The following is a 20308-nucleotide window of genomic DNA, read 5'->3' as shown; positions in this document are numbered from 1 at the left end:
GACATTCCCTCCCCCTCCCTGTTTTTTTTGAAAAATGCTATTGTTAACATCCTCCCTTGTGGTATTTAACTGAAAAAGGGTGACCCGCCTTAAAAACTACAGGTTTGAGCCCTGAGGTATTTTAAAGGGGACCAGATTTTATACATAAAAATACAAACAGGTACATACTGCTCAACCACCCCCCAGTCCCTTTCAGCTCTTTCAGCTGGGCTTCCATGGCAGAAGCACCCACGCTCACTGCAGAGCTGGGGAAGGATGGACCTCAGGGTTAGACCACATGATGAAAATTAGCCAGCCAATTCCCATGAAGTGTTTTGAACACAAAAGCCCAGTGCAAGCAATAATGGTTCAGTTCTCTTTTTCACCTATGAAATCAGCTTGCAGATTAATATTCTTCAATTACAAAATAACAATTTTCAGCTTGAAGTGGTTTGTGCTCTTAAGTGCAATTGGGGTTAATAATGGTCTGTGAAAGGAGAGCTGTTAGCAAACAGTAACCCAGAGTGGAAACCTTAGCACATGGGTACATCAGCTATATTTTACATTAAAAGTCAGATTGTAGATTCAGAAAAAATACATAGGAAAACACCATCTAGCCCACTAAGGATCCCAAAGCACAAAGAAACCTCTATTTTCTGCTTACATATGCCAAGAGATAATTGTCATCTGACTGCCAAGGCAGCTTCTTTTACCTATGGCTATTTCTAATTCATGTATATATATGCCTTACCTGCCTGATGTGTTCAGATCAATTTAGGCAATAAATAGTGTCACAAAGTTTAAGTTCTTTTCTGGATCTGTGCCCAAAAGCATAGATATCTGAAGCTTATATAAAAAGATTTAACTGTTTTTCAATCCAAGGCATATGGTTACAATATATTTGTACTATCTGAAATTTAGTTATTGGAATACCTCTGTAAATAATTGTAGTCTTCTAGCCTACAATATTAAGGTAAAGCCTTCTGGGGCTCCCAAATGAAAAAAGCCTGAATTAAATGCTTCTGAATATCAAAATAAAAGCCTAAGTCAGGGCAGAGAGTTCAAAATTATAAAAAAACAAGGCCAAATCCTCAAAGCTGAGTGGTTGTTCTCTGTGGCCACAAACAAGGAATAAGTGTGCAACACTTTCTGCAAATTCATCTCCAAGGTTTGTGTTACAACATGGGCATGGTCCCAAGCACTGAAAATCCTTGGTCACAGTGCCCTACTCCAACCATGCCCAGTAGTTACAGAGACAGTGACAGAACTATCTGCAACACCCAGCAAAGCACTCATCAATGCTGGCAGGATCTGCATCTCTAATATGCTGAAGAAACTAGCACACTGAAAAGGAAGTTTAAATGCTGCAAAACATACTTTATTTACCAAATGCAAGCTTTTAGAAATTCAGGAAGGTAGAAAAAACCTAAACAAGTTTAACTGGACTTCCTTATATTCCTGACTTCAAAAAATGCTTTCAGTTACAGCAGAGACCTTCAACTTTGGCTATAAATGAAACATTTAACAATGATTTACCTATAAATGAAACACTTAACACATAACAATCAGTTATACAACCTATTTAGAATCAGCAACTTATCTCACAGGACCTTTAATAACAAATTTTCTTTGTGGCAGTAGCATATCCAGCTCATGTGTCCAGGCTTGACCAGCTTTGTTTTTTCTGACTGTCAATCAGTCTTTTAAGTATTTCATCTCGTACAAGATCTGATACTTCTACATCATCATGGCTACAGCCCATTTTAGGGCATCTGTTAAAAAGAAAAGAGAGACTCCATTAAGAATTGTATTTGACAGATACGGGCTTTTGCATAACATCTGCTAGCTTTTTTTTTTTTTTCATTCTTTCTCTCAGTTCCTTGTTACCTCTTGTCCTCTTCACCAGTTCTATGTGGGAAAAAATAAATCTATCTCAACTGGTGAGAATCAGCAGCTGAAGGAAGGAAAGAAGGTGCACAGTGAGAGATGGAGACTTTCACCTGTAATCACTCTCTTGCTGCAAGCACACAAGCTGCCTTCATCAGCAATGATATCAGCACTGCATGGACACCTTTCTGTGTTGCTTTCTCTCTCTGCAGTCCTCTAAAAACTGCAGGTAGATACTGCTTACCTCACTGAACTGCAGTGGAGCAGTATAATCTTTACTGGCAGATAAGTAGGGAAATTATTTTCTAGGCAACCAAAAGGGAGTGAGTCTTGCCATGACTGACTGGTGAATCAGTGTACTATCTAGTTGGTGTAAAAATCAACCTGACTTTTTATGAGCTGTGAAAGCTCAGAAAGGAGAAATGGGGCCAAATTAACAGCCTCTAGATGATAATCAAATACAAAATGTCTTACAACTACTTGAAACAGCCAGATAAAGACAGCAGGGTAAAAGATATTCAGGGACCAAAGGTCATTTTCCTTTGGTGGCAGCCCAAACATACACAGATGGTATCTATAGTAAGAAGTAGCACTTTTCCTGAAATTTTTCCTCTCTTAGACTAACGTTTGTCTGAGGTGCTGAACTTATTTACACTCAGTACTCAAATAACTTTTACTCCAGATTCGTCCACAGGTTACTGTGTTTGTCATAGATCAGTCATTTAATTGCTCTGTGCCTCAGTTTTCCCATTTATCACCTTAATACAGCAATAGCTTGCCAGATTAATGAATAACAAGGGCTCAGAAAGCTTTCCACATTTCCTGTAAGCATAAAGTATTAGTATGTCCTTCCAGGCAGTGGAAAATAGTGAGCAACGCAAGAGACGTAAGAGTTGCCTCAAGGAGTGTGTGACAGGTCTGTCAGCACAAGCTGTGTGTACGTCAGCTGGAGGGCTGGCAGGCAGGCACTGCACTGCCAAGGGCACTGAAGGCATCCTGTGGATTCCAGCTGGGAAGTGCTTGTGAGGAAACAGCCACTGTGTGTCTGCAGAGTGAGCAGCAGCTCCGACTGCAGAGCCAGGCTAGCGAGGATCCTGCCCTGCTCTGCCAGGACACCTGATCCCACAGGAATATCCCTGGCAGGGGCACAGCCCAGCAGCCAGGCCATCACACTGGGATTCTGAACAGGGAACTTGCTGCAATAGCTGGCCTGTCTTCCTACCACAGCAGATGATGGGTTTTAACTGCATTTTCATGAGAAAGTTTAAAATTACCGTAGGTTGGTCAGACTGGGCAGAGAAAACCACCAAGGACTCCTTCTTAATTTAATTACAGTGAAGCTGTGGCATTGCTCTGTGTGTGCTTTTCTAGCACTGGAATAATTGCTGTAAAAATGGTAAGGTTGCCAGCTAAAAGCTCAGTATTAAGAACTGCCAGTGTTCAGACTGCACAAATAATTTTGATTTGAGGATAAGGGAGCTTTTAAAGCTGGGTGTTGTACAGCTGATATGATTTTTTTAACTCCAGATTTTCTCTAGTCTTCCATTTCTTAAAAGGTAAAATAAAATTCAGTCATGTGAGCCTATTTGTTTTTCAGCAGAGCAGAAACTTTTGATCCACTACAACACTTCCTCCTAAATTGACATTGTTCTGATGGATTTAACAACACAGAGAAATATTTAGATACGAACATCCTAAATTCAGTATCAGAGAAAGTATTCTTGTCATTGGACTGCTGAGCACATGCTTTTTAGTCTCTCCCTATCCTCCAGAACACTTACTTTCCTCCAACTTGAGAGCTGTTACCCAATTCCTGTTCATTTTTCCAGCCAAGTCTCTGTCTATCCATGTTGCTGGTTTTGTTGTTATTCCCAGTTACTCCCATTCCAGATTTTCCCCTAGATTTTGTAACACAAGCAAGGTGTTTCCATCTAGTTCTTCAAGCTGTCTTGACACTGAGATAGTGGGCATCCCAACTGATGCTTGGTTTTATAGCAGTGCTTTCCTGTAACAGGGAATGAGCATGGAATAAAAACTCCAGCTCCACCTAGGTAACCCTCATGGAGGACTGTGTAGAGCCTCACACAAATGCCAGAGCAACAGATGGAGGAAATAAGCTGCCTGTGGCATTATCTTCAGGGAAATCAGGTTGTTGGTCCCTAACAGACCTTCCTAAGCAAACTGCACATTTATTAAGAAGTCCAGAACTAGTAAGTTTCCATGAAGTCATCAGCCCCAAAGCAGGAGGCTCTAGCATAAATGGTGTAAAAACAAAGGTGAAATCAATGATGAGATGATATGTCCTCTCAACTTGCTCCAAAAAGCATTCGTGTTCAAGCCTCTTCTTTTTCTACTTTTTTCTTTTTTTTTTCCCTTAAAATCATTATAATTTTCAAATTTATTGTGGAGAAATTTGAGGTTTAAAAATTAATCTCTTACATATTTTCATTCAAAAAAATATGTTCCATGTGGAAAAGTGACAGATTATTATGGTGATATAAGGAAAGAATTATTTAACTTCATCATGGTAGGAACTGCACTGCACTATCTGATCTCATTCTTAAATTCTCTTCTGTCTAAAATGTTGTCGTTTAATATTTCTCACTTTAACATTCAGCCGTTTTAATATTTCTGAGCTGAATTGGAATATAACTGCAAAAGAAGGTGGATGGAGGAATTTTTTTTTGTTTACTTTAAGGCTTGCTACATAAGCAGTGGGAACATATCAGCAACTAAATAATAGGAAACTGAGGTCTCTCTCTGTTGGTCATAGCTATATGAAATCTCTTCTGTTGTGCAGCTACAAGTAGCTGTAACTTCCCCACACAATTCCTGAATATTTCCTTACACACAGTTTTCATTAAAAAGAAAAGCACCTTCACGTGTCTAGTACTAATGAGGAGGCTGTGACTTGGGCAGATGCTGAAGTTTTACCTCCTGCAGCCTTTCCAATCCAAATACATTTCCCAGAACAAGTGGAGTAAAATTCCACTTACACAGCAGAGCAAATGCCTTTCCACACATTCTTTTTAGCTTACCGGACTTTTTTCCTTTTCTGCTTCTGAATCTGGATCATTTCTAGAATGGCATCTTCTTCATAAATATGTCCACAAACCTTGTTTCTCACTGGCCTCTTCATTATCACCTACAGACAGTAAGGATTGATTTAAAGGAACTGCTAATGCCCATGAAAATGCTGCTTCTGAGATTTTCTGTGAAACAGCAGAAGTGTGACTGCCACTCATACATGGCATTCCAGTCAAACTACAGGATCAGATCCTGCTTGGTAAAGTACATTCCCACTTACAAGGGTTTTCTTCCCAAGCAGTATTACTCTTTTCTGAAAATGCTTAAAATTTATAATATTGTTGTTATATATAATGTTGTTTAATAGGTACTGCAGATTTGTAATAATCAAACCAATGAAGAATATGAAATAACTATTTCCCTGTCAATGACTGTAGCAGTGATACATACCTGTGTAATGGGACAAATAAAGGTCATCGGACACCGAGTCACAGCTAAATCTTCATCGATTTGTTCAATGGTGTCATTACTATGATCTGATTTATGAGAAAGTAGAATGGGAAAAAGAGAAAAAAATTGTTTCTTATTTAATGTAGATTGCCAATACTTAAAATAAGCTAATAAAATCCAACATTTGCCAAGCAGTATCTCACAGTGATATCTAAAATACCACAGCATGTTTTGGCACCACTCCACGGACAAGACACTGCAAAAAATACTGTACTAGAATGTCTTTTAGAAAATGTGGATTTTTATATTGTAACCACTTTGCATGTGTGTGTGTCTGTGTGTGTGTGGCTATTTATAGGCAATGCCAGAAAGAAAGGCTGGGAAGGGGAGCAGGCTGGCCTGAAGATATGCAAAACCTTTGGTATTCACTATTCAAGCTCCCCAAAACCCAGTAACACACAGATGAGTCCCCAGAACCTAACAAAAGATGAGGTGGAGCAGATCTGGCAGTCCTACCCTCAATATCAGTTTGTATTTGAGTGTCATAAATGGGCTTCCTGTATAGCCTGTACATACTGTACACACTTTAAAAGGAATTTGTACTGTACTATAATGCATCATTTATAAAGTGATGCTGTTGTATTTTGATAAGACTATAATTAGTGAAAAACAAAAGCCAAGAAGTGTCATAGTGAACAGAAATGTTATTGAAGTAATCTTAAAGAGGAGGAGAAGAATGAAATTTCTGACAATTCCCAGTAAACACCCAGTGGCCCAATGCCAGGGGATAAAGGGCAGACAAATGAGAATAAATCCATCTAGAGCTGGAGGATCTGCAGGTCTCCACCTTTACCAGAAGAAGAAAGCAAGATAAAACAAACTCTGCACACCCAGGGGCACACCAACTATGAACAATTTTTGTTCATGCAAAAGTTAGTTAGCCAAAGTCAAAAGCTGAGACATAAAATAAATACATATGAGACATAAATAAATAAATAAATAAATAAATAAATAAATAATAAATATTTAGAGAGAGAGAGAGAGAGCTACGTATAGCCTTAATGAATTACATACATGTTGTTTTATCTTCTAGCTCTCCTCTGTTATTGCAAATCTAGGCTTTTAGTTGAATGTATTTGTTTATCTTTGAATCTTATCTGGTAATAACAGCAAACTTAACACCTGCCATAGCTTTCCATTCCTTTGGGGTAGTTCTGCAATGTCTTTGCAGAGGCAGAGAAAGGCCCTGGGGTGCAGTCCTCAAGGTGTCCCAAACAAGGAGAACGTTTTTCTTTCTAGCTGCACGAGCTGCACCCCAGGGGAGGAGTGAGAAACACCAGTGAACACAGAGAGTTCAGAATTACTTCATGATTTGCCTTCTGCAGTGCCTCAGCCTGGCTTCCCTGTGCTGCTGCTGCACACTATCAGCCAATCTCTGCCTCCCTGGTATTCAGTCTGCCACATCTATTAAGGACCAGTGTTTCCTAACTTATGGTCAGTGCTGCATGCCTGTGTGATACCATCACCTTCCGGGTGATACCAGCAGACATCACCCATGGAGCAACCAAACCTCTCACACCCAGCCTGGGCAGAGCTCGCTGCCCTGGGAGCCAGCACAGCCCTGGCTGGGGACTCCTGGCATTGATGTTGCAGCCTTTGCTCCACCACAGCACCTCCTGGTATGCCAGGCCTATTTCCAGACCTTCCTCCTTAATAGAGATTGCCTTTCTTTCCATTTCAATATTCCAAGCATTTAGGAATGTCTCTGACCCCAGTGCTCTAACCCAGGTATTGCGGTTGGAACAAGGTGACCTTTAAGGTCCCTTCCAACCCAAACCATCTTATGATTCTACTCCTGTGAATACCATGGGAATACTCAGGCACTCATCAAAGCTATTTCTGTGTCTGCTACTAAGGTCTCATGCAATCAACAGGGGGAAAAGGAGCTCAAATGTCCAATGTCAATCATAATTTCAAGGCTTTAATCTCCAAGAATATAAACATATCTTCATCAGATACTGACCACCTAACAAAGGCAAACACTTGCAAATCAGAAGGAAAAAGTGGGGACAATTTAACTATAAATACCAAAGCTGCAATGGTATGGACACCAGAAATGCACTTGTGTTAGTCATCTGTTTTCAGAAAAAAACTCTCTGATGTATTATTCTTAAACTGCTCATGTAGATGGTTTATTCTATCATAAGCACACAGTATTTGAAGAAAGCACAATTTTCGCACAACTTTGGGAAAAAGGTTTTTTTTTAATAAAGCTTTTGAAATACCAAGCAATGGGTGAAATCGCACTAATACAGCAAGGCTAAGCAATATTGGAGTTATTGGCAGGTGGCAGCTTTGGAAAGAGCAAATTATCCCAGGCTGGGGTAGCTTTTTCCCATACTGGTTTTGGAGGTGATTCAGATGCCTCATGTTTAATGGTTGAAATTTCATGAGTTGAGACCTAATCCTTGTAGGTGGGGTATATTAATCTTCTTGGATTCAAAGTGTCCTCTTGCTGCAATCTTATCTTAAACACTTCAGGTTGCATTTCATTTGCAAAGATTTTGTATACAGCCTATCAGAGCGGGGCCCTGGCTTCAAGAGGTGATCACAGCCCAAATGAATCATTATTTAAAATATTTCCTTTTCATAAGCAGCTAATATTTTTAAAAAACAAATATGCAAGACTGGGATGATGCAAGTAATACCTCAAGCATGTCAATAGCAAATTACCATAAATCAGATAAACCACCCACAGATTTGTTGCTATTGCTTGATGTTCTACATTACAGGAGAAGAAAGGAAAATAACTTTTTTTCAGTGACAGTAAATTTTGCAGATATTACACAAGACACACACATCCTAAGCTGGTCAGAAAGATGCTCTAAACTGTAGATCTATATCTGTAGCCTCATATTGGAAGATGTTTTCATTAAGGTCAAAGGGACTTTTATTTACCAAAATAAATGTACGAAAATTTCGAGGATCTAAATTGCAAGTCTGACTATTCTACAGAATGAAATAAAAACACTGGATCATACATACTTCAGCTAAGTCAGGTTATATTTTTATATATAGTTTTCCTTGCAAATTAAAACCAGATGCAGAAACCACTAAGTTATTGTTCCCAAAATTCAGATGTTTCCTTAAGTAACAGAAGTGCATACATCTATTTTGGTAGTCTGAAAGATCACATTTTAAGTGCCTTAACAGTTTCTAGTTTTCCATTCCAGCCAACTGAAACATGTTATGAGTATTAGTAACACATTTTCTACCTTGCTATCTCAGCAATGATGTTTACAGCTGTTGTAATAAAACTGCATTCTTATAAAGGTATCTATTTTTGGTAACACATCCTAATGAATTTTGCAACTGCCAACGGTTTTTTTACTTATTCAATTTTAATTAAAAGCTGGTATTAATTTATATCTCTATCACTTTCATCTCTTGATAATATTGTGACTAACATGCCTTTGCTCAGCTTTTACGTACTCTGCTAAGAGAGACTCGGAACTTTTAAGCCAACTTTTAAAAACAGGAAAACCATAGTGCAGAGTTATTAACTGCTGGATTGTGAATTATACTAAGCATAGATAATATACATGTTAAAAAAACATGAGAGGAAAAATCCTCTCCACTGTCATTGTTATTTCTATGACCAAGAGACTGCTGCCTGCTCACTGCTCCCAGTGTCAGCAATGCCCTCTCCCCAATTTCTGTTTCTCTAACCTGGTTCTCAGTGAGTACATGTTGCAATGTAAACTCAATTGATTTATTTCCTTTTGTGCTGGGCTGTTCTGCCTTCTCACCTGCTACAGTCAGACACTAATCCTGAGAATCAAAGGGTAACGTTAAGCATGTGGGATTGAGTCTTTGTAAGCCTGAGCCACCAGACAGACAAGGTCTTGGCTCCCAAGAGGGTCTATTGTACTGCTGACTCCATAGAAATAACAGCAACTCATCCAGGCTGGGAAAAATCCTATCTCTGAGAGCTCCAAGAAAAACATGAATGTTACGAGGACAAGTCAGATGCCAAGTGTTCCTGCCAGCAGGGCACAGAAAATAATGAAAGGTGGGGGAGGTGAAGGACATTGTCACATCCAAGAGTTGTGCTCCAGGAGTCAGAAGACATCTGGGCTGAGGAAAGGCCAAGGCCAAGTCTGAAGGAAGGACCTGATACTGCTGAGAACAGCAGATAATGCTTGAAAGTGGATCAGCATGCCCATCACTGCTCTGAATTTGGGTTAGCCTTCAGTCCAGAGAAGCTGACCAGAACTGTCCAGTGTCTTTCCCTAGGGATGGATTTGCAGTAAATGCTGTAGGAGTGAAAGAAGAGGGGAAGCAGAGAGTAATACCTTCCTGGCAAAATCTCCAGTCTCTAGCAATTTGTGGCCAAGGACTTCCTGAGTCAGAGGTAGTATCTTCATACTTAATAAGCCCTGGAGTTTTCCTTCAATGAATTTGTCTAAACTTGGAGAGGGGAATTTCGTCCTGGACCTTTCAGCTTGATTAGAGACAGTTATCTTTGCTAGAAAGGTTAGCAGCAGTTTAATTTTCCTTGAAAATTACTGCAGAGGCTGCAGGTTACAGTTTAATTTGATTTTTAAGAGGGAAAATAAGGTGTGCGAGCTACAGCTGCAGTCAAACAGTTCAAAGGCTTTGTGCTTTTTGCCAGAGGCATGTGATAGTTTAATCTGCCAACCAAGCCAAACTAGGCTTTGCATTGAAGTACATTACAATTTGATTACTTGCTGGTGTTGCAATACAAAGTTGATCTAAGGAAGGTGGCCTCTAACATGTTGCTCCAGATTGCAATTGCAAATTTACTTGCTCCTGCCCAGGCCAAGCAACTTGCTGGTAATTTACTGCCAAGTGCTTTGTATGTGCCCTGTTTGACAGATACTTGTGTAAAAAGCACACAGAGGTGCATTTGGTCCATCCAAAATAAAATTACAATCCTGTAAATATAAGCCATTCTTATTTTCCTGGAGTATGAATTACAAATTAGATTAATGTATTAGCAAATTTTTAGTTCCTTTACATAATAGTGAAAAAGGAAAGGATCATGTCTTGCACTAAATATCAATCCTCTAAAAACTCCTTTAATGCCATCAAATTCAGAGCACTTGTATATTTTACAGTACTTTGTCCCACTAAGTTACAGGTCTTATAAAATACACCATTCTAAATGGAAATACTGTTCCCATTTTACTCAGCTGGGTAGAGCTGCTTGATGCCAGTTTTCCAGAATGGCCTTCAAAAGAAGAGAAACTGTGATTTGATGGAAATGTTATTGGACAACTATATACAGAAATAATGTATGTTACAGAAATAATGTATGTGAAGGAGATTTAAAGACACTTGCAGCTAGATACAATTTACTGTTTAATATATTAATAATAAAATGCAACTACAAATCCTAGGGAAAGAAAAAACAACAAGAACTCCAGAAAACCCTGTGAAATCTCCAACTCACATACTAATCAAAGTGAGGAGAGACCAACTTTGCCTTTATATTTTGGGAAATTCAGACTGTTCCTATTGAAATTCAGTGGGAACTGTGTCTGTAGAACAGAAAGGAGATCTTTGATTATAAACCACACAACTCAAACAATTTGGTAGGCAAACAGAGAGGCAGCTTTCTTGCTCCTTCTGTTATTGCAAAAAACCATGAGAAATCCACACTTCAAAGTCCTCGAATGACATTTTAAACTGCAGTTTCCTCATTGCTGCTGCTAGGACTCAGCTTGAAAAAGCTACTGGGGGAGATGAAGATTACCTAAAAAGATGTCATGAAGGCTCATCAGTAAGCTCAGAGGAGCTACTGTTTCTGGAAAACCTAAGGTGGTCCTATTTTTCCATCTTAACTACCATCGCCCACGATGACATGTAAACTTTAGAAGCAGGTTAAGTACCAGAGACTTGCTGAGAATAAACCAAACTGATAAACACTGCTTAAATCACCAGGAAACTCTAGGTCTACATGAATGCAGGCCAGGCATGTGACAATGGAGCACAAGTACGAAGGATGCCACAGTATGAGCGAAACATGAAAACTGGAATATCTTATGAGGAAAAAAATATTTCAGACACAAACTACTAAATTGTAAATATATGTAAAGAACATTTTTATTACTTGGGCTTTCTCCTGCTCTTCAGAAGAAAAAAGGCTGAGCAATCACTGCTTAATGCAGTTTAATTTACAAAGGCAATTGCCGTGCTTAGAGAGCATAATTTCATGTATCAGAGATGAGAAGAATATCACACACATTTAAAAAATGAAGAAATTCACTCCAGGCACATGAAAGAAAAAGTTGCAAAAGATGCAACCAGGAAAAAAAAAGCCTACCATTTCATTAGAAGATGAACCACTTTCCATTACTAACATTGTGGTCAGAATCTGGAATGTCACTGATGCAATGCTAACCATCAAATGACATGAAGGGCTTGCCTACACAGGGAAGTTGTTGCAAAATAAGCGAGGGTGTGAATACAGAATGCATTAACTTCTTGGCACTAACTCAGTGTGTGGACACTCCTATTCTGCACTAGGAGTGCCTTTTGGCTGTTTAGCCTAATCCACTTCCATACTGGACTTGAGGAAGGCACTGTTAATCCTGGGCTGGAGTAGTGAGAGGACAGCTGTTGGTATCGACAGCGGAGGAGAGGCCCATCCATTTTTGCAGAAGTCCCTAGCAGTCCCTGGATGGCCTACTCTGTAAATTTAACTCATATTTTCTCAGAACAGTCCACTGCAAGTGTTCTGTACAAGCCGAAATCCTGCCTATGACAACTGTCAACAAAAGGTAACATAATGCATCTTGTAACCCCTGTGGCTGGGAGTCCCTTCGGCCATTTCAGTATGTCATTTGTGTGTTCCTGTAGACATCTACTTCTAAAAAGGTGAACTGGTGAGGGCTTTTCAGGTGGAACATTCTGCTAGAATATGCTCCTGAACAGAACTGTTCCAGGATAACAGACAGAAAACACAAAGAACAGTGATGGGGCAAGCAGACCAGGTAGCAGTGTCCCTGCAGTCCATCCAACAGGCTGCTATGGAACCAGGGGGCAGAAAAACTTCCAGCTACACCAAATGATCATACCTCTAGAAAATTATCCCTCAGATTGCCATTTCAATCTCTCTCTTCACATTCTCCTCACAAGACTTTTTGACAAAGATTTCCCTGTTTTCCTATTCTAAACAGTTCTCTGAAAACACAGAGTAATGTGCCCTGGTGCCAGGAGAGCTGTGAATACAGACACATGGAGTTTGTCACGTGTTGGGGGCACAGCTAGGAATATCTATAAACTATACCATGAGAGGGCTGAAGCTCTAATCTCTGAAGACTAACCTGTTGATTTTGTGATTGGCAAGAATGACACAGGCTCAGCAGCTCTGAAACTGCAGGGAAAGCACAGGAAAGAGCAATCTGTCACCTTTGAGGATGGGCAGATTTATAATACAGGAAACCAGCTCCACCACCCCTTTCACCCAAAGAAAGGAGGGGAGAACAGATATGTGCTTCACTTTATCAGAAGACTGATGTAAAATACTGTTCTTGAAAAAAGACATGACTACAAATAAGAAAATGTGAAAACAAAATGGTGGGAACAAAATACCCTTTTTTCCACCCCATAAATGTTGAAGCACTTGAAAGAAATTTTTAGGTGCTATATTTTATTTTAAAATTAGCCTTAATGAAGACAGCATTTGCAACTTTCTTCTTAGTGATGCATTTCAATACTTTACCTGCTTTGTAAAATTCTTACCTACATTCAGAATGAGTTTACTTGGTTTTATTCAATGTGCAGTGAAGCACTACATATATCTACATAACATTTTGTGCTTTATTATTAGGATGTATAAAAAGAGAAGTTGTGTTAATTTCCCAAGTTTTTTAATGGGAATATTTTTTTTCTGTATTTTGCATATAAATTTCACCATTCCAGTTGTTCTGAATTCTGCAGCTTTGCACTGCCTGGAACACCTCTGGGATAGCCTGGCACTGCTTCAGACACTGGCTGGGTACTTGCCTGGGGCTGCATCTCCTGCTCTGCTCCTGCCTTGGTTACCAGCCCATAGTCCTGACAATCTCCTTAGAAGAGGAATTTTTCTTAAGCAACAAATCATTTGTAGAAGTACTAACACCCTTGAACACAAAGCTCCTCTTGAACACAAAGCACTCCAGAAAGAGGTCATTTATACGATTGTGACCATTTCATTGGTGGAAAACTGAGGCACAGGGCAGGAGTACATCCAGAACCACCAGCACCCTGTGTGTTAGACCATTGCCTTTCCCATTAGACCACACTGTCTTACCCCTGAGTAACTAAGGCTACACATGATTTCCAAATACATTCTTAGTGAATGCATCAGTTCCACACTAAAAGCAAAAAACACAGAAAAAATCCAGTATGTTCTAGTAATTGCACAATATCTGGCTGTTTATTCTAAGAACACCAACACTTGCACTGGAGAACACATGGTAATTTTCTAGTAAGTCATATTTATAAAATAATACATCTTTGCTAAGCTACATGAAAACAAAGAAAAAATAATAATTCATATCAAAACAAAATAAAAAATAAAACTGAGTTGTTGTTTAGGGGGGTTTTAGGAGGGACTTACAGCAATTGGCCATTGCTCCATCATAAAACTGCATGGTTTCTATTTAGATTAAAGCAGGGTGACATATTGCCTGTGTGTGTATGAAGATATTCTGCATTAGCAAATCTTCACTGTAAAAACCCTCAGGAAAATGTTCCCTAAAAGAAACAAAAATGCTCCTAATCCCAGTATATAGAGCATCCTCCAAAACAATGTCATGGTGGCCTTAAGCAGCCAAACATAATGTTGGCATTGGTTTGAGATGATTTTTCTCAACCTGTCCTGTGATGTAAGATTAGGCTTCTTGAGTGGCAGTCAGTAGAAAAAAGTCTAATGCTAGAACCCTGAGCTATAAATACTCATGGATTATAACTGCAGAAGCCTAGTAGCTTCTGATGGTAATTAGTAGTTAATTTTAAGTCTGATTGATATTTATTTTAAATCCCTTTCTGCAGATTCTCATGTGCCAAGGAGTGTAACTGGCATAGTGCACCTTCTTTAATGCTACATGCATCAGAAAACTCTTACCATTCTATCACTGTCATTTATATCACAAAACGTGCACTTCTGACTTCACCTTGACATTCTGCATGGTGCAGATAACAGAACAATCTGGAAATGCCTGTGATTTGTGGCAAACATGCTGGGATGACTGAGAGTGGCTTAACTAAGGTCCAACACTAGGCACAGTCTTTTAAAGCCTCAAGGTCCCTCTGTGCCTACACTTTCTTCTCCAGATCAGCTTTAATAGAGGAGTGAACTGGGACAGAGAAAGGACCTGAACAGCCCCAGCACAGATGCACACAGCAGCAGAAACAAGAATGGCAGAGCAGGACAAGCAGAACATGGGAATCTCATGGTAAATTGATGGGACAGCAGTTGCAGTGTCACTGGTGCTTTGTAATAGGGATAACAAGCACACAGCTAAATCACAGGGCATCCTGCACAGTCTTCATCTTTCCAGCAAAGGAGTTAACATTACACTCATTATTTTAGTCTTATTACCAGAATGGAATAACATTATAGTTTACCTCTTAAGAACTATTAATTTTTCTTGCACTACTTGGTTGGCACTTCAGCCCTTGCAGAAACACATACAATCCTTACATGATGCTGAGGAAGATTGAGGGTTTATCTCTCAAAATAAACAGTTTAATATAAATTAAACAATCAGACTGCACTAATTAGAGAAGCAGACCAAAACTGAATACAAAAGAGCTACTCCAAGGAATCACCTTTTTGTCAGTGCTTCTTTCACATCAGCAATCAAGCAGATTGTAGCCTTCTAACCCAGAATTTAGGTTAGCTCAGTGTTACTGGCACTTTCTGGTTTGTAAAGGTAGTTTAAAATTCCCCCTTTTCTATACATTTGGATAGAGCTAGTAATAATATGGGGGAGCTGGGTTCAGTAACTGGAAGGAATGGGAAACTTTTAAGGACTAAATTAATATATTAAGGGGGATCAGAAGAAAGTTGGAGAGAGACTTTTACCGGGGCCTGCAGCAACAGGACAAGGAGCAGAGCTTTTAAACTGCAAGAGGACAGATTAGATTGGGTGTGAGGAAGACATTCTTTACTGGAGTGTGGTGACACACTGGGACAGAAGAAGCTGTGAACGCCCCATGCCTGAAAGTGTTGGACAGGTCTTTGAGCAGCCTGATTTTGCAGAGTGTGTCCATGGGAGAGGGGTTAGAACTAGATGATCTCTAAAGGTCTCTTAAACCCAAACCACGTATGGTATTTCCCTGATTCCAAGGTTTTATTTACAGGTACCAGTACTGGCAGATAACAGTTCTTTGAAATCAAATACCACCTTGGCATGGCATGCATGCCAACACTAGAACATGTAACACAATTTAGAGCATTATTTGTTAGATCAAGAAAATGAAAGGCACTTTTAGTAAGGACCAAAGGGAGTCTCTTCTTTTAAAAAATGGAACAATAGAAAATTCTAGTCACAGACAAATGGCACAGTTAAGCTCTCCCCATGACAAAACACACTCAGCTTTTACTGAAAAAGCCAAGATCATACACTTCCTAGAGGTGTCCTGCTAGATTTTTCATTGCAGACCTAATCAATGGGTACAGCATCCCATTTCATGTAAAGGAAAATATAAAGTATCAAAAGGACTCTTCAGAGGGCACATACTTGAATAATAACTATTTCTAGCCAGGGAGTACAGGGGAATCTGGAAAACAGCAGCAAGTGCATGCTGTTTTTGTAAACATAGGAAATGATCACTTCCAAACTTTCAGCTGCTTGAGGTGCTGGCCACCCATATATGACAAACGTAGCAGGGAAGAGTCACCGTATTAGTGACACCCACAGGTATGTGGAAAGGGCAGTCATTTAGCAGTAAGCAGAGTTCCTTGGGAAGTGACAGTCTTTGCAATCACACATTCCTGGGTTACTACATTTGGCCTCTGGCTTGTACAGCACAGAGCTTGAAACCAGGAGCTCGATTATCACTGACAATGCTGATCTGGAATTTCAGGAATGGGTTGTAGTGGGTCCCAGGAAGCAAACAGCACTTATGAAGTGAAGAAGCACTCTATGCCTTTGCCAACAGAGAATGTTATGTTGCTCTGAGATGTTGCAAGAGCATGAAAGCAGTGTGGGAAAAGTGCAAACAGAGCTGGTGCAGTAGGAACTACAAACAGAATCACATTATTAACCAGAGAGGCAGGAAGATGTATGGAAATTCACACCACTCAGTGCCTGAAAATTTTCTTCAGCAAATTATTGAACAATTGGACTGTAAGCAGCTAAAGGATAACAAGGTAGTAGGAGCCAGTCAATAGGTTTATTGACAAATCAAATCATGCCAAACCGACCTAACCGGCTGCTCTGATAGATGAACTGTCCCTGCTGGACGAGAGAAGTCAGCTCACCCACATATCCTGATCTTAAATACAGCTTTTGGTGCTTTCCACATGACAGCCTCCCAGGTAAACTAAAGAAATCAGTATAGATCTTCACCCAGAATCCAAGAAGCAACACAATAATTAGGCTTTCTTCTGATTACAGTTTCTTTATTTGCTAAAACAGAACACTGGTGTAACAATCATTACAGCAATGCCTAAAAACCATAATAGAGATTAAACAAGATTGTACAAGACACTATATACATTCATGAAAAGACAGTTCTGGCATTGCAGAGCTACAGTCTAAACAATCAGGACAGACACGGGAAATATTTCACCAGCACTGTCAGAGATGGGAAACTGAGGCAGAAAAAGATTAAGAGCCTGATTTTCAAATGAGCTCAGCCTATTTCTTGCTGAGCTTGCTTGAAATTCTGGCCATAATCAGCATCATGGAAATCACTAGATACTGAGCTCCTTTGAAAACCAAACTTCAATATGAAAATTTGGCCCCAGAGGTCTTTTGAAAATCAACATCAAGAGGCTTACCCAAGGTCACCCAGGAAGTCAGTGGCAGGGCTGGGAACTGAACTCACATCTTCTGACTCCCACTCTGGTGCATAACTAATATCGCCCTATGTTCTTGTTTTAATTAGCTATGGGGAGATCTCAAACCAGAGAATGCTTTTGAAATGAAAGAAAAGAAAACCCTCACAAGTGCATTCAGTTCCCTTTCAGAAGCATCAGCACAATGGGCTTCCAGCAACTCACAAGCAGGAAGGATTTCTAGCTTCTGTAACAAGTTTCTGTTTTCCTCAGAGACCATACATTGTTTGTTGTTTACATATATAAAGGGATTCACGGGTGAACATTTTTTCTCTAATATTTTTTTTAATTGCAGTATGCCTGTGACCCATACAAATATTTTTGCAGTGACAAATGAGGATCGAAAAAGGAAGCCTGCAGAGTGCAAGGGCTCCTAAGGATTAGTAGACAACCTCTGGGGCAAGGAGTGGAGACTTCTGCTATTGCTTATTATTACTACATTTTTCCCCAGGTAGAGAGAGTTGTTTGAAGTGGTTTCCTTGCTAATGCAGTGGCAGAGCAAACTATTTACTTTGCATGTATATGTGGTTGCTTCAGTACCTCTCCTGCTGATCCTGTGGAACACCTAAGAAGCACTGCAGCAGTCCACAAGTGCTTTCTGGAACATCTAGATTGTCCATATTTTCCATGGCTTTGGCATCATCCATAGGTCTCTAAGCATCTTCCCTGACAAGACTTTGCTGGAGAACTACTGCAGCCACCTCAAGAACAATGAAGTATATAAAATTATTGCAAAGGTAGAAAACACGCCAAGTTTGGAACAGCTCCTTTTAGTCCAGCACATTTAGCTAAATCCTAGATGTGGAATTATTTCGTCAAGGACAGAATAACAGCTTAGTATTTCTGTTCTTATTTTTTCCACCAAAAGCTTCAGCCTACTTTTCTGCAAAAGACTATAGAGGTTGATCTGCCAGAAGAGCTCTTCAAAAGGAGGAGCAGGACATTTCCTTAACTCTCTAATCTTAATATGCTCTCTGTGATCACAAGTGACTCTGCATTTGCTGGGAATCTCACTAATAAAAGCCATTAAATTTTTGCTCAGTTTTCCTCAGACAGAAAGCTACTCGGTGGATAGAAATGGAAACTATGGCTCATGCTGATGGCTGGAGATTTCATAAAAGAGAGCTGCTGGGTACATTATTCCCAGATTTCTATCAAAAGAAGAAAAATGTCTTTCTTCTTTCTGACCTTCATTCTTCTTGTACCTCTTCAGTGCTATTTTCAAATCTGCTGTATCCTTTGGGATATGTTGCACTTCGGTTTAGAACGGAATCTTACTTCTCTGTCAAAAGCACCTTCTACCTTTCTTCTTCATAATTATCACTGCTACAAGTTTATGCGTCCAGCTGCAAAGTTGTGCAAGTTTAAAACCAACTTTATCTAATAAAGCCAAAAAACACTTCACTAAAGACAAAGCAACAGTTATGGGAAGCAAACAGATGGTGGAGTGAGAGTGATTGTGTACAAGCAGCATGTTTGTTTCTACAGATTAGCTGGGCACAGAGCCTTTACTTATGGAGCATTTCTAGTTTATTTTAATCAGCAAAAAGATATTATTAGGGTTAGCTTAGCACTGGTTCAGGGATTACTAGTGTTTCTACAACAGAAGTCATTGAAGGGGGAGTTTGAGGGAAGGCAAATTTATTTTAGAGGGCTCCCTTTCTGCTGGAGAGTGTCTCATGAAGGGGTGGCACGAGAGAAAGCAAAGGGATGCTTTGGAGTAAACAAGTGAGGCTGAGAACCAGGGCTGGCAGCGGTGCCCCAGCAGAGGGGAAGTGGGCGATGCCATGGAGCACCAGCACAGCCAGGTGTGGCTGCAGACGGGAGGTCCTCACAGGCAAATGCTCCCAGAGCCTGCTCCTGCCTATCTGTCAGGTTCTTTTTTGCCATCTTATCTGTCTCTTGTTTTACTCCACACCCTCCTCTTCTAGTATGGCTTTCTCATTGTCTCCTCTCACTTATCTTGGATCGTAAGATTCTGGGGGAGGGAACTCATCTTTACATAGTAAACAGGCAGTGCTGTTATGGCACTATACACAGAATTAATAATAACTCATGCAGCATATAAAGTGGAACTTCTCAAATAAGCTCAATTGTCTAGAAGAGGGGATCTCTTCAGTTAATGGAAAATATTACTGAAAATCTTGGCATTTAGGGTTAAATTGCATGCTTAAACAAACCATGACCACTGCTGAACACGCAGGTTGCACATTCTGGAATGCTGAATGAACAGGCTTATGTGGGATCATCCAAAACCTCTGCAAGCTGATAAATCTGAATAATTAAGCTCTCCCTCATTACAGGTCTCCAAAGCACATTAATCAGGTCTCCACAAGAGTAAAGTTCACTCTGGAAACATGAATACACCTTTGACTGTTTGTTTTTATTGGCTGGATTTGGTAAACGGAGGCTGCATTTCAGACATTGGGGTTGACCATATACACTGTTCTATGTGCCATATAAGTTATGCATTCTGCTGTCTGCATACTGACCCTGCAATAGATCTAAGAATGTACATGTCTTTTATCTCTTTTTACTTGTGACAAGCATGAATTTCCAAGGGCCTTATGAAATACTTTCTCCCCCTCCAAGAGAATCACAAACGGAGAGGGCTCTTTTCATTTTGGTTTAGTTTTGAATTAGGGAATTTGACTCTATATTACAATCCTGACTATAAAGTGAGGTCCACGAGGGCAGTAGCAGCAGTCTTGCTAATTGTGTTTCACAGACATCTTGCTGTCCCTAAACTCACTGAAGGATGGAAATCCCTCTTCACATATCCTGCTGTTATGGCCAAAATCTTGAGAAAAAACTTTCTAGTCTGTTAATCATACAAAATTTAGAATTTAAGTAACACTCAGACAAAGAATACAATGCTTTTGAAGA

At 39.8% G+C, this 20308-nt stretch overlaps 1 protein-coding gene across 1 annotated transcript in view; it reads right to left on the bottom strand.

Moving 5' to 3' along the window:
- Nucleotides 1-515: 515 nt before the first annotated feature.
- The window catches only part of NSMCE2 (NSE2 (MMS21) homolog, SMC5-SMC6 complex SUMO ligase), a 124858-nt gene continuing 105065 nt past the window's right edge, over nucleotides 516-20308 (bottom strand). Inside the window, exons 5-7 of the mRNA XM_064706684.1 lie at nucleotides 5344-5429; nucleotides 4905-5011; nucleotides 516-1751 (exon numbers count right to left, since the gene is read on the bottom strand). Coding sequence (XP_064562754.1) covers nucleotides 1631-1751; nucleotides 4905-5011; nucleotides 5344-5429 — 314 coding nt within the window. The 3' untranslated portion in view covers nucleotides 516-1630. The remainder of the gene's footprint in view (nucleotides 1752-4904; nucleotides 5012-5343; nucleotides 5430-20308) is intronic.

Source organism: Zonotrichia leucophrys, chromosome 2, assembly GCF_028769735.1.
Source record: "Zonotrichia leucophrys gambelii isolate GWCS_2022_RI chromosome 2, RI_Zleu_2.0, whole genome shotgun sequence".
Taxonomy (NCBI): domain Eukaryota; kingdom Metazoa; phylum Chordata; class Aves; order Passeriformes; family Passerellidae; genus Zonotrichia; species Zonotrichia leucophrys.
Note: the sequence above shows the minus strand (reverse complement) of the source record. Positions and strands in the feature narration are given on the sequence as shown.